The sequence below is a fragment of the Hippocampus bargibanti genome, linkage group LG02 (assembly GCF_051943395.1).
Source record: "Hippocampus bargibanti isolate YZ-2025 linkage group LG02, ASM5194339v1, whole genome shotgun sequence".
Classification (NCBI taxonomy): Eukaryota; Metazoa; Chordata; class Actinopteri; order Syngnathiformes; family Syngnathidae; genus Hippocampus; species Hippocampus bargibanti.
Genome location: NC_142735.1, coordinates 36,934,116 through 36,948,411, shown reverse-complemented (window position 1 = coordinate 36,948,411; position 14,296 = coordinate 36,934,116). Strand labels below are relative to the sequence as shown.

The following is a 14,296-nucleotide window of genomic DNA, read 5'->3' as shown; positions in this document are numbered from 1 at the left end:
TTATGACTTGGCTGAGAAAACATTTGGCCGATCTGCTGACAACAAAATGTTTATGGCTGCTCGCCGTCTTGGTTTTGTTTTGTTTTTGGTCACCTTGACGACAGTATGTTAACAACAATGGTCCAAAAGCCCTTTTTACAATTCCCCGACTGAACGATGGTTAATCCACATTTTGTTACTTCACCCATTCACTACCATTCGGGAATTGGAAATAGTACGTAGAGCGCCATTCCTGGATTCGTTCAGGTTTTGGTTTTTCATACTTGGGGGCTGATAAAACGTTGGCCGTGGCCTCTGGCAATGGTTTTTTTTTTTACTTTCCACAAGGGGGCAGCATTTCCCTTTTTCCACGGTAGGGCTTTGTTCCAGCTTCAGCTGTTGTTAAAGCGCCATATAAACCTTTATGCGTGTATTGCATTGAATTTGTTGTGTATTATGTATTTATTATTTCTTTATTCTTGTATCTATGCTTGTCTGTGACTGTAAAGTGTACTTGAGAGCTTTGAAAGGCGCTTGAAATAAAATGCACCATTCAAAACAAAACAAAAACCGCTAGCGAGCACTTCATTTGCTAGCTATTTGCTTTCTATTAGCTATGTAGCTGGCTTGCTAGCTATCTGTTAGATATCTGGCTGGCTAGCAAGCTAGCTTTTAGTTCTATTAGCTGGCTAGTTAGCTTTCTATAAGTGGGTTGAGTGAACGCTAATAGATAATAGCTAATAGATAGCTAGCCAGATAATAATAATAATGATAATAATAATACATTTAATTTCTAAGCGCCTTTGGGAATTGAACATACGACCTGAAGCGCCATATCCAAATTTGTTCGGGAATTGTTTTTTCTTGTGGGGGTGGCGATAAATAATAGTACACCTCATTTCTAAACGCACTTTACAATCACAGGATAAGCTTTTCTGTGAGTGAGTAGCGGCAGCCACACACGCCAGCATTCGCTCAAGCCGGAAATAACTCAAATAAATAGAAAGCTAGCTGATAGATACAGTACTAATAATAATACATTTCATTTATCAGCACCTTTCAAAACTCTCAAGGTCACATGTATTTCTAAAAAGTTGTTTTGCTCAACAGCTAGCTGAAATGGCTATCTAGTAAGCTAATTATTGTCAAGCTAGCAGTAGTTAACATCATGCATCTGTCTATCTAGTTAGTAAATGCATGGATTTGTAAAAAGGTTGTTTAGCTGAACAGCGAGCTAAATAAGGTATATTTTGTGTAGTTTTAAGGCTTATTTCATAGAAAATGATGTTTTATTTGGGACCTGGGAACGGATTATTCTCATTTTAATGGTTTCTTATGGAAAATAAATGTTTGGAAGACACACTTTTAATCTTACACACACTTACTGGGAACCAATTAAGTTTGTAAACGGAGGTATCGCTGTATTTAGCCAGCCAGCTAGATAGAGAGCTAGCCAGCTAATAGATAGCAAATAGCCAGCTAAGTAGGTAGCCAGCCAGATAAGTCATTCACTGCCATTCACGGATGGAGGGTATTTGTCGAGTTCTGTTTTGTTCCATTTCGATTGATGTTGGACACGATAAGGAGACTTTTTCAAGCCTTGTCACAACCCACAAGACAAATGGACAAGAAACACAAAGTGAGTCATTATTTCCCCCAAAACAAGCCACAAGATCATTTATTATAAAACAGCCTTTTAAGATGACGCGACCGCGGTCTCCCAGCCAACGCATCCGGAAAAGGATGGAAACATGCACTTTTCACTTTTCTTTTGGATTGTACCAAGTCAGAAGGAGAGAACGCAGGCGGGTTGTTTGATTTCCTTGTGGTTTTTTTTTTTTTTTTTTTTGCCGGCGTGGGCACCAAAGTCTCTGCATCCTCTTGAAGGTTCCAGGAGGTAAAAAGGGAAGAGGGAGGAGGGCTGCCAGATCAGTCTTGATAGGAGGGCATGTACACAGGCGTCCATTAGTTAGGTGAGGGTGGAGGAGGTGGTCCTCTCCTGCCTTTTTAGACCGTCAGCTAAAGGCAAAGCGGAAATGCGCTTTTAGGCAGGAAACGGACTCACAAAAACTTCAAAATACAGCAAATTGAAGTCATACATTAGTAAAACATGCTCTTCTATTTGAATATCATGCCTGGATGTCCCAAGCACCAACATCCGTAAAGCAAGAGAACGTAGACATTTTTATAGGTTGTCTTCCCATGAACTGATAGATTTGTAACCTGGCTAATGAGCGCTTCCCGTGAAGGAGTTTGCCAAGTCCTAAATTCCGCCCATGTTCTGATATCCTACCTGAGGATGACAGTTTAACAGGCTGTGTCTGTTCACCTCAGATTGACCCCAGACTTTCTGTGCTTCCATTGTGGGCCTTGTGTCCCACCAACTAAGCATGAAACTTTGAAATATGATAACTTCTATTCCATCTATTCTCTGTCAGTCATGCACTGGATTGGTAGGAAGTAAATACAGCGATACCTCGGCTTATGAATGCTTTAGCTCACCAACTTTTTGCCATACGAACATTAATTTCGCGAGAATATAATCTTGGCATACCAACTAGTTATTGGCGGATGAACACCAAACTACACGGTCGAACAGCGCCACTGTGTGCAGTCATGGTTTGTTATCGAGTGTAGTACTTTTGCTATTATGGGGTGGAAAAAGATCTCACCACAGGTGAGTGCTAAGCCAAAGAGGACGAAAAAAGAAAATGACAGTCGAGCAGGAGAAGATCATCAATGAACACGAATGAGGTGTGCGTTTGTGTGACTTAGCGTCCCAGTACCAGTATGCTAAGTCAATCCGTGCTACGTGTGGCTAAGGGTGTTTCTGTGTTGTCTAAGCAACGGTCTGGGGCAATAGAAGAGGTTGAAAAACTTCTGTTGATTTGGATGAACGAAAAACAGCTAGCAGGGGACAGTGTGAGTGAGGGTATTATCTCGCCGAGAAAGCACGGCCTACTTCACTCGGATGTCATCGAGAGGCATCTACATCAACAACCATCATAAAGGTCAATAAAATGACTTTATTATACGGTCCAGTATATTTCTTTCATTACAATACAATAGCACATTTATTATACATAACATAAGATATATTTTGTGTAGTTTTAAGGCTTATTTCATAGAAAATGATTTTTTTTCTGGGGACCTGGGAACGGATTATTCTCATTTGAATGGTGTCCTATGGGAAATTGATGTTTGGAAGACACACCTTTGGCCTTACACACACTTTCTGGTGTGTCCGATTAAGTTTGTAAGCTGAGGTATCACTGTATAGCCCAATATCATGAACTGTTTCCCATGTGTCCCTTTTACGTAGCAGAATCCTCGGCAGGCACACACACACACACACACACACACACACGTTCAGACAACGGAAGCCACGGAGGTGACGGACGTCACCTTATTGTCATCCGCCCAGGGTTGCAGGTTCTGCAAGGCGTACAGGGAGGAGTTGTGCAGGCACAGCGGGTCGGGCTGAAGGGGTTGGCTCAGGGTCTTCTGGAAGGCTTCTTGCTGGAGTTGCAGCATGAGCCGATTGGCCTGCTGCCTCTCGGCCTCTCGTTCCTCTGCCGTTTGTCTCCTGATTGGGTGGGAGAGACCACAGAGAGCTTTTAGCAGAGAGACAAGGTACGACATATTTGGATCAGATTCAAGTGACGTTGAGTTGTTTTCCGACAGGAATGCGTGGTAGCTTGGAAATTAGGTCAGTCTTCATATTTTAAATACACCATATAGTATTTTACTAATGACATTTTCTATTATTACATGTTTAATAGTCAAAAAGTCTTTTAAAAAGTTTTTTTTAGACAGGAACGGATTACATTTTTTTACATTGATTGTAATGGAAAGTGCTGCTTTGGTTTTAGAACAAATTGGTTCATGTACAAGTTTCTGGAACTGATTCTGGTCAAAAACAGATGTACCACTGCCCCGCATTGCTATTGCATTTGTGTTTGATTGTTTCGTTTTTTTTCACCTCAAGCTAATCTTCTGCAAAATCCGAGTCGGAGTAATCCCGACTTCCGACATTGCGTCCATGTTGCCACATGTAGCGCCCACCTCCACTTGCTGCCCGCCACTCACGTTCCCTCCTCGCTAACGCTTGCCACTCAGCCATATTAGCTGCACACTTCGCTCTCTCAATTGCCCGATACAGGTGGCCAGCAAATGCTAAAATGCTACAAATGCTAATGGCCATCTTTCTCCGTTGCTGCTGACAAATGTCCATTTCTCCACTGCGCGACTAATAAAGGTATGTAAATCCAATCCAATCGGACAACAGATGGTAAAACTTGAAGAGTTAATAATAATAATCATAATAATAATACATTTCATTTCTAAGCGTCTTTCAAAACTCTCAAGCTCACTTTACAGTCACAGGATCGGGTTTTCTGCGGGTGAGAAGCGGCAGCCACATGCGCCAGCGTTCACTCAACCCGGAAGTAACTCAAATAGATAGAAAGCTAGGCAGCTAGCTAACAGATAGCTAATAGATAGCCAGCTGGACAGTTAGCTAAAGAGCTAGATAGCCATATAGCTAATAAATAGCCAGCTAATTAGTTAGCTAGCTAGACAGATAGCTAATAGATAGCAAATATATAGCCAGCTAGCTAGTTATTAGATAGCTAATAGATAGCCAGCTAGCCAGCTAGCTAATAGATAGTTAGTTGGATAGATAGCATTCTAGCCAGCTAGATAGCTAATAGATAGCCAGCTAACTAGCTAGGTAACAGATATCTAATAGGTAGATAGCCAGCTGGATAGATAGCTAATAGATAGCCAGCTAGCTAATGTAAGCCAAATCTGCAGAAACAAAATGTTCCCATATAATAATTTTAAAGTTGTTGTTTTTTTGGTCAGAGAAATTCATTTGCTGCGTGTGTTAAAAAAATGAAACCTAAAAAAAAATCTGCAATAGATCGAAATAAAGAGTAAGTTAGTCGTAGTTAGCTAAATAGTGCAGCACCATTTAAGTCTATCATATATTTTGATCAATATCCATATCAAAAATCAATAACAATTCTGGCGTGAAATGCTGTGCTAAGAGCAACAAGAAGAAAATGATTAGCAAGTAAGGCCCGTACGCAGGCGCGCGAAGCAAGCTGCGGCCATTAGCCACGCGTTATTGCTAACAGCATTAGCTTAATATGGTTGCCTCCCTGCTGATTCGATCACCATCTCGTTAGTTAGCGTGCTTGTCACGTGAGCGCATCGCTCATGTTGAGGCTAGCAGGTGCGCAGCGCGGCGCGACGACAGCCAGCGGCGCGGCATCAATCTGCCTCGAACGAGGAAGTGGGTTCAGGCCTGGCCGCTCGACTCGTCTTCAGATGACATTTTGTCTCCGTTGAGCACATTGAAATGGACGTGATAACCATAAAAATACATTTCATTTCGAAGCGCCTTTCAAAACTCTCAAGGTTACTTTACAGTTACACGATAAGTTTTTCTCTGAGTGAGCAGCGGCAGCCACAAGCGCCAGCATTCACTCAATCCGGAAGTAACTCAAATAGATAGAAAGCTAGGCAGCTAGCTAACAGATAGCTAATAGATAGCTAGCTCCCTAGCCAACCAGACAGGTAGTTATATAGCTATTTGATAGCTAGCTAAAAAGCTAGCACGTCAGCTAGATAGGTAATAGATAGCAAATAGCTAGCTAGCTAGCTAGCGAGATAGATAGATAGCTGGATAGCTAGATAAATAAAAACAAGTGAAGAGCAGTAAAAAGAAAGAAGAATAAGGTCATGAGACTATACAGACGATAAATTTGAAGTCTGTTTTTAGTTAACGTTTGTTATTTTTCATTCTATTGGCCACTGGTTTTCAACATCTAGGTTCTCAACCAATTCGGTTTTCGACCCAATTTTGTTTATGCCTTGGTTGACGATTGAAAATCGGTTTTCGACCAAACCGAGTGTACCTGAACGCACCACGCGTTTCATTGTGAACGGCAAATTATCCTCGTGTCGCGTTCAATTGTGAGCAGACATGTTTGAATTGTTCAAACACGATAAAAAAAAAAAAAAAAAACATAATAAATAGCAGACATTGATTACCTTGATTATAATGGGAAATCTTTCGGTATTCGACCAAATTGGTTGTCGAACACATAAGAAAAAAAATAGGAGGTTTGACAGTACGTAGTTCGTTTATTTCAGTTCGTTTTATAATGCCTTAGTTTAGAAAAGAAAATGATTGCACGTGAATGCACCACTTGACTCCCCTCGGCTTCTTTTTGCGTCACTTCCTCGTCTCATTGTGACCCAGGCGTTCTCCTTGTGTAACGTTCAATTGTGAGCAGGCGTCTTTTAATTGTTCAACCACGATTCAAAAAAGCAGATCCTAATGAGAAATGTCTCCATTTTCGACCAAATCAGTTTATGAAAAGGTCAAAAACAGGGGTTCAACGGTACGTAGTTAATTTCTTTCAGTTCGTTTTTTTTTTGTGCCTCATTGTAAAAACGAAAATGAGTAGGGCCCAAACTGAACGCACTGGAATGCACCACTCGACTCCCATATGCTTCCTTTTACGTCACTTCCTTGTGTCGTGTCTCATTGTGACCACCGTATTTTCCATTTTGAGCAGGCGTGTGTCTATTATTTAATCCCCATAAATTTAAAAAAAAAAGTCAAAAAAGCAGACATCAATTACATTGATTAGAATGAAAAATGTCACCGTTTTCGTGAAAGACCAAGGTTTGATTGTATTTGTGCAATCTCGAATCTTTTACTTCGTTTTTTTAATTAAGATGTGTTTTTTGTGTGAAAAAAACAACAGTCACTGTAAATAAATATTCTGCTAAAAATGTAATAAAAATGCAGATCACCATTAAACCCAGCTGTCATAAAATTGTCCCACACGTAATTTTTTTTCAAAGACCCAAAAAGCACCGATTGTAGAAGTGACAGAATCGCTGTGTAAACACCATATTTGCTAACAATGGCTAACAAATTGCTAACAACCCATTGTTTGTTCGCAACCCGCCCCAACCTCCAAATAAAACTCATTTTTGAAGTATGTTGCGTGTGCGCGTGTACACGTGAGTGTGAGGCAGAGACACGATTGGGGTAATTTCACTGATCGATGTCACCTGCGAAACGAGCTGATCACGTGATACCCGGAAAGTGTCAAGCCTTTTTCAGAGCATGCGCAGAATCAAACGTTTGTCGAGTTCCCAGACCAATGATGGACACGGCTGCGTATCATTATTCTCTCGTGAGTATTTGCAATCGCTACGAAAAGCCACCATTTTGCTTAGTGTTTGAAACGCTAGGACTGCTGCCCGAATGTCGAGCGGAACAAAGTAACGTCATGTTGTTTAGTGGCTTCCAAGATGCTTTTTAAAGACACTGTCAGCTTAAGGGCTTGGGCCTAATTGGATTGATCACACGTTCACCTCCAAACGAATGAAGTGCAGGCAATGCACGTTGCTGAGAAAGTTGCCGCGCACAGCAACTTTCTCCAAAGTCCTTTTAGGAGCTTCCGCTGATTGTGCTTGGTCAAGCCAACTGGCCTCTGCCGTCCGCCCAGCTAAGCAAAATAATAAAGACGCCTGTGCCGGGTTGAGAGGCGCCTCCGACGTTGAAACCGCAACGGCCATTTTGTGGAACGTACAGAAGCTACTTTGGATCTCGGGGCCAAACAAAGAGCATCCATTTAGGGATGGATCCAAGTGCACCTGCGGCTTGGGATGGATCGGCTTACGGCTCACTTTCTTCATCGAGTTCTTTACAAACATATTGGACTGTCAGTCGTGGAAAAAAATGTCACTCCTAGGCCTTCAGTAGTGCTACCTCTGAATCACTTCACAGCTGCAAGTGTGGTGTCATTTACTACAGGTCCACTAGAGGGTGCTGTTGACTTGAAGAAACTTGAGCAATACTGTCACGAAGCTGTTCACATTTTTACTATGAACATGTAGATTCATGATAACCTCATAAGAATTACAATATTATTTGTACAGATGACGACTGAAGAAATATTATTTTTGCTGGCTTCGGAACTGTCTCACATTTCTTCAGGATGTCCGTCTATTCTGAAAAAGTCCATCTTGAAAATGGTGTTATATCTGCAACGAGATCCATTTCTTCTCCTCCTTCAGCCAATGTGGGTTGACAAAAGCGCTATTAAATCCGCACAACAATATATTTGATTGTGACAGTATAATTGGCTAGTCACCAGTGAAAACCCGCATTTCCAGCACCTTCCGGCAGGCCTCGGGTTGTCAACTCAAAATTCGATTGGTTAAAGCAAGCGTTTGATCGACATTTATTTGATGCTACAGGGCCTGCAGAACTGATTGTGAAGGCCTCTAGGTCGATTTCTGACCCAGGTCGTAAATGATGGCTGAAATGTGACTGGTCACATGCTTAAATACGAAAACACACATGTGGAAGGAGCGCAACAGTGGAAGAGCAATGAAGGGTAGGTAAAAAGTATTGCCAGAGGTCTGACCAGCACTTTGTTGGGATCCCCCCCAAGAAAAAGAAAAACCCAAACAAATTCGGGAATGGCACTTCACGTCGTGATTTTCAATTTCGCAATAAATTGGGGGATGGCAACGAATGAGTTTGTTCAAGTTGTAGTTTTTCTTGATGGGATAAATCTGAAGTAAAAAGTCCAAAGTAGCAAACCAAACCGGGAGTAAAACCTGACAGAGTGAAACAAACAATGACCCGACACCGACTGGTCGTGCCGGGAGACATTTTAACTGCCACTGATAAAAACGAGCAACACCTGTGCGTCTGCAGGCCAGGCCCTACAGCGCCACACGTTGGTCGCAAGCCAAAAGGTGGTCAACACGGTGCCTCTTACCGCCATTTTGTCCGCCTGTTCTGAAACCACGTCTTGACTTGGGCGTCGGTCATCTTGAGGGCCTTGGCCAGCGTGGCGCGCTCGGCCGACGCCAGGTACTTTTGCCGGTGGAAGCGTTTCTCCAGCTCGCAGATCTGCACTCGGCTGAAGGACGTGCGAGGCTTTTTCCTCTTGGGCGGCGTGCGGTTCTGGTACGGGTGGCCGATGCGGCGCGTCACCGAGAAGGGCGACAGGGCGGCTGGAAAAAAAGGGGGGAAATCATTGCAGTGATTGACAGAGGTCATATCTTACTTGAATATTACTCATCATAATCATACGTTTCATTTGTAAGCGCCTTTCAAAACTCTCAAGGTCACTTTACAGTCACAGGATACAGTCGCTAATAGAGAGCGACTGAGCCAGCTAGATAGCTAAACGATAGATAGCTAGCGAGCCAGCCAGCCAGACAGCTCATAGATAGTTAGCAAATAAACAGCTAGCTAGCTAGCTAGCTAGCTAGCTAGCTTGAGTCCCATGACTTCAGTTTGTAGGACTTTAGATCTTCATTCACTGCCATTGACACATTTATTCGGGAATTGAAAATATGACGTAGAGCGCCATTCTCCAATTTCTTGAGGTTTTGTTTTTTCATGCTTGGGTGCTGATGAAGCACTGGCCATGGCCTATGGCAATGGGTTTTCTTTACCACAAGGGGGCAGCATTTCCCTTTTTTCCATGTTAGCATTTTGTTGCAGCACATTTTTGCACATGGTCTGGCAGTCAATGAGTTCAAACCTCCATTTTTTTTCTCTGCCTGTGGTGATTGACGTCCCGGCTTAGTTCTTCCCATCAAAACCCAGGAAGCAAATATTTCCCGAGAGATTTGGTTTGTTTTTCCGTCCTTGGCTGCTTGAAGTGATTGGCAATTTGGTGGTACATTTCGGGCCTGTGAGCGAAAGGCCCGGCCGGAAGCTGCCAGTTGCGGACCATTGTAATTATTATGGTCTGTCTGGAATCAATAAAACTCCATTTCTCAAAAGGACAAAAAAATCAAACGTTGAGTCGGAAAAGAAAAACGCAAGAAAACAACAAGAAAATAATAAATAAAGGCAATAATAAAATAATAAAGGCCAATCCAATCCCATTCTGTAGAAACCCAAGCTCCTATTTCATGAAATGATGCATCTTCTGAACCGCTTTTATCCTTCAAGTCTTCGGGGACGAGGCAGGGGACACCCTGAACCAATCACATTTCAGCCATCATTTGTGACCAGGGTCAGAAATCCACCTGGACGCCTTCACAATCACTTCTGCAGGCCCTGTACTACAAAATAACTGTCGATGCAACTGTTGCTCGAACCAATCAGATTTCGAGTTGGCGACACCAAGGCCTTCTTGCAGGCCTTTATTCTAGCTAACGGTACCCTCTAGTGGACTTGTACTAAATCACACCACCATGTTTATACGAGTGGCAGTCTCAGCTGTAGTTGCAATCAAGGTTGTCTACGTCTTTGTAAGCTCTCAGTGGTACAGGAGTGGTCCATCGATGAAAAGGTTTCTTGGGCCGTCATCTGGACTTTTTTGAAAAAAAGTACAGTTCAAGTACAATTCAAAAAAGTACAGATAACGAAACCTTTTCATCAAGGTTGTATAGTGATAAACGAGTTATGAAGGGTTGCATGGATGCCGACATAGCACGACTGAAGGCCTAGGTGTGAAATACGTGGCTCACCACTGACTCTGAGTGTTTTTTTATCATGTATGATGAAACAGTGATCCCTAAAGTCGGTAAAGTCCTGCATAAAACTTTTGTTTTTTGTTTTTTAACTCATTGACTTCCAGAACATGTGCAAATTGCTGTCCACTCCAGTGCCAGGGTTTTTGTCATTGTCACTTGAATTCCAGGAGCCACACAATATTGAGTTTTAGGACGACATCAACATTTAATGCCGCGTTAGAAACCTTAGACTCTCTTCTTTCATCAGAAAGAAGAGAGTTAATTACTAAATTATATGGGTACGGAGTTATATGAGCTTGAAATGAGGGTGTCTGTCCAAACTACAATACATCCATATTGGTTCGTCTGTGTAAGCTCTCCATATTGGTTGAAATAGCGCTTTAACAACAGCTGGAACAAAAACATGGACTAAGAATTGCTGTTTTATAATAATAATAATAATAATACATTTCATTGATAAGCGCCTAATGTAAACTCAAGGTCACTTAACAGTCACAGGAAAAGTTTTTTGTTTTTTTTCTGTGGGTGAGCAGCGGCAGCCACACGCGCCAGCGTTCACTCAACCCGCAAGTAACTCAAATAGATAGCAAGCTAGCTCACTAGCTAATAGATACAGTAGTAATAATACTAATACAAAATGCAAGGCAGCCTAAAGCATCGTGGCGATTTCGTGAAGGCTTTTGCTGTTTTACAAAAGCTCTGATGATGTTCTCTGAATGGCTGCGATCGCGCCATTGGCTCGGGTATCACCTCGTGAGTCTGTTGTAAGCACCGTCAAAGCCTAAAGCATCGTGGCTTTTGCTCAACGACCAATATCCAGAGCTCCCATTCAGTGTTTTAATGGCGATAGCGTTAGCGAGCCGAGAAAAAGAGAAACAACATTTTCTCCGGATTTGTATTTGAAAATTGGGGGCGAATAAATGCGCTCATTCTAAGGCCTTGCCTATGTATGTCTGTGTAAGCTCTCAGTCGTACAGGAGTGGTCCATCGATGAGAAGGTTTCTTCAGCCGTCATCTGTACAAAAGTGAAGGTTTCGGACGTTTCGCCTCCTATCCAAGAGGCTTCGTCAGCGAACTAAAGTCTGACTGGTCGTAAATGGGGCCGATCCTTGCCTATGTATGTATTTGCGTTTTCATTCAGGCAAGACGGCAGTGACTCACCTGGGCAAGCCCCCTTTGGGAAGGGGTAGTCCGCAAGGAGGCCGTTGCCATCTCGCAGGTGCGCCAGTTCAGGGTAATAGCATTTAGCTAAGGTCTCCACCGTGCTCCAGACGGGGACCCTGCCCGCGTCCCCCTTGGGGAGAGGGCAGAGGGGCCCGCCGGCGGCGGCGGCCATCGCCGTATTCCCCGGACCCCCCGCGGCCTCTCGCGCTCGGCTCTCCTCTGCCTGCTCCCCTAAAGGAAAGGGAGACACGGTGAGCGGCGCAGCAGACAATTGGCCAGAGGTCAGAGGTCAGACAAAGAAGTGATGTGCGCCTTATACACCGCGCGGAAAATGCAGGACGTCAGTCAGTGTCGTTTTGTTTTGATTTCTAAAAAAACTGGGTTGAGTGAACGCTGGCGCGTGTGGCTGCCGCCGCTCACCCGCAGAAAAAATAGCCCGTGACTGTAAAGTGTCGTTGAGAGTTTTGAAAGGCGCTTAGAAATGAAACATATGAGCAAACAGGTGTAAAAATGCCATTGCTGCCAATGTTGCTGTATTTATGCAAGCGTTTCAGCCTACGATTGTCCTATCGTACCCGCTTCCATGGCCCACTTTCCTCTCAAGTACGTATTAATAAGCACTTCTCATCCGCATCCTAAAATATGGATGAATGGCGTGTATTTTGTCAGGCGTGGGATCAACACGCAATCGATACGTGTGCAAGAGGATCTTTTTGGGCCGTACGTCCACTTGGCCCAGCAACCACGCGCAGCACAGCACAGCACAGCCATAGGACCGACTAACCATCTGCTTCTTGCTTCTTTCTCACCCCAAAAATAAAGACATAAATAAATAAATGAAGAAAAAAAAGAACAACATTAAAAAAAAATGAAGACACAATATATAAATAATACGGAATCAATAAATAAATGAACAAACACATAAACAAATAAGCAAATAAACAAATAAATAAATAATATGAAATAAAACAGAATAAATAAATAATATTTAATAAATAAATAAATAAACTATACATACAGAGATAAACAAATAAAGAATATGTAATAAATGAATCAATAAATAAATAAGTGATATGAAATTAATAAATCGATCAATCAATCAATAAATAGTACATAATAAATGAATACACAATGTATAATAAATAAATAAAACATAATAAATAAAATGTTAAAAATAGATAAATAAATAAATAATACATAATAAATAAATACATTCTATGTAATAAATACAGGAATATGTAATAAATGCATAAATAACACAGAATAAATAAATAAATTATATGTAATAAATACATACAAAATACAAACATGATATGTAATAAATGAATAAATAAATGTAAAAATTCAATTGATAATTTGTAGCCCAACTAAACCTAAAGATGTGTTGAGGAGTGCCGTGAGCATCACTGCTACCATTTGGTAACAACAACAACAACAACAACAACAACAACAACGCATGCAATGATTTGGAGTCCCTCGTGATCTTTGTCATTTCAAGACGGATTGCTGCAATTTCAACGTGCACGTGCACGTGCACGTGTCATGACAAGCAGATTTAGTCCCACGTTGACACTCTCTAATCTCTTACACTTCTTCTTTTTTTTTCATTAATGAACATCCTCAGGTTTCACGCTGCATCATGATGACAACGGAAACTTTATACCACCACTAAATGATTTCTTTGGGGGGGCCAAGGGGGCCTGGGAGCGAGCCTTGTAGCGTTAGCATTTGTCCATTTCAATCGCATTCATGCTTGTCCATCACTTATTTGGGGACTTTAACAATTGTTTTAACAATAATGTAATAATACCAATAATACATTCCATTCGTAAGCGCCTTTCAAAACTCTCAAAGACACTTTACAGTCACAGGATTTTTTATTTCTTTTTTTTTTTTGTGGGTGAGCAGCGGCAGCCATTTGCGCCAGCGTTCACTCTACCCGGAAGTAACACACGGCAAAAGTATGAAAGGAAGAGGAAAGAAAAGAAGGGAAACAAACAAACAAACAAACAAACAAAATAAATAAAAAAAAATAACATGGAAAATGTTTTAAAATATGTCATTCATTGAAGTTGCTGATTGTAATGCGGTGCACCCGATGAATGGAAAACGTTTTAAAAGATGTCATTTGTTGAAGGTGGCCATTATCATGCAGTGCGCCTTATGTATGGAAAACTAATGGGTTGGTCAATGACCCCAACAAAAACGTTCACGGAAGGTGCTACCTGATGTATGGAAAACAGTTTAAAATGTCATTCATGGAAGGTGGTCCTTATAATGCGGTGCACCTGATGTATGGATTTTTTTTTAAATATGTCATTCATTGAAACCAGCAGCTAAAAAAGTACACTTGCTCTAGAACAACAAAAATCAGACTGAAAAATGGCAAAATGAAAATAGATTTACTGATATAGAGAGAATGGAATTTTGTTTATCCATCCATTGATCCATCCATCGCGAAGATATTGATCCTCACTTAACATTGATTTGCCATTCAGTTTGTAATATGATAAAAAAAACAAAGAGAACACAGTGAAATGCCTCTGTGTAGCGGTTATTTAAATAAATATGAAAAACTACACACACGCACAATAAAAAAAACAAAAAACAACTCAAC

General features: G+C 41.6%; 1 protein-coding gene across 2 annotated transcripts in view; it reads right to left on the bottom strand.

The window, feature by feature from the left end:
• Nucleotides 1–1,640: 1,640 nt before the first annotated feature.
• tlx2 (T cell leukemia homeobox 2) overlaps nucleotides 1,641–14,296 on the bottom strand; it is a 19,709-nt gene continuing 7,053 nt past the window's right edge. Inside the window, exons 2-5 of one of the 2 annotated variants that reach the window (XM_089018844.1) lie at nucleotides 11,677–11,910; nucleotides 8,799–9,036; nucleotides 3,385–3,565; nucleotides 1,641–1,998 (exon numbers count right to left, since the gene is read on the bottom strand). In XM_089018844.1, the coding sequence (XP_088874970.1) occupies nucleotides 1,987–1,998; nucleotides 3,385–3,565; nucleotides 8,799–9,036; nucleotides 11,677–11,910 (665 nt within the window). In that variant the 3' untranslated portion in view covers nucleotides 1,641–1,986. Of the gene's footprint in view, nucleotides 1,999–3,348; nucleotides 3,566–8,798; nucleotides 9,037–11,676; nucleotides 11,911–14,296 lie in introns of those variants that run through there. The other variant, XM_089018836.1, reaches the window with a different exon arrangement.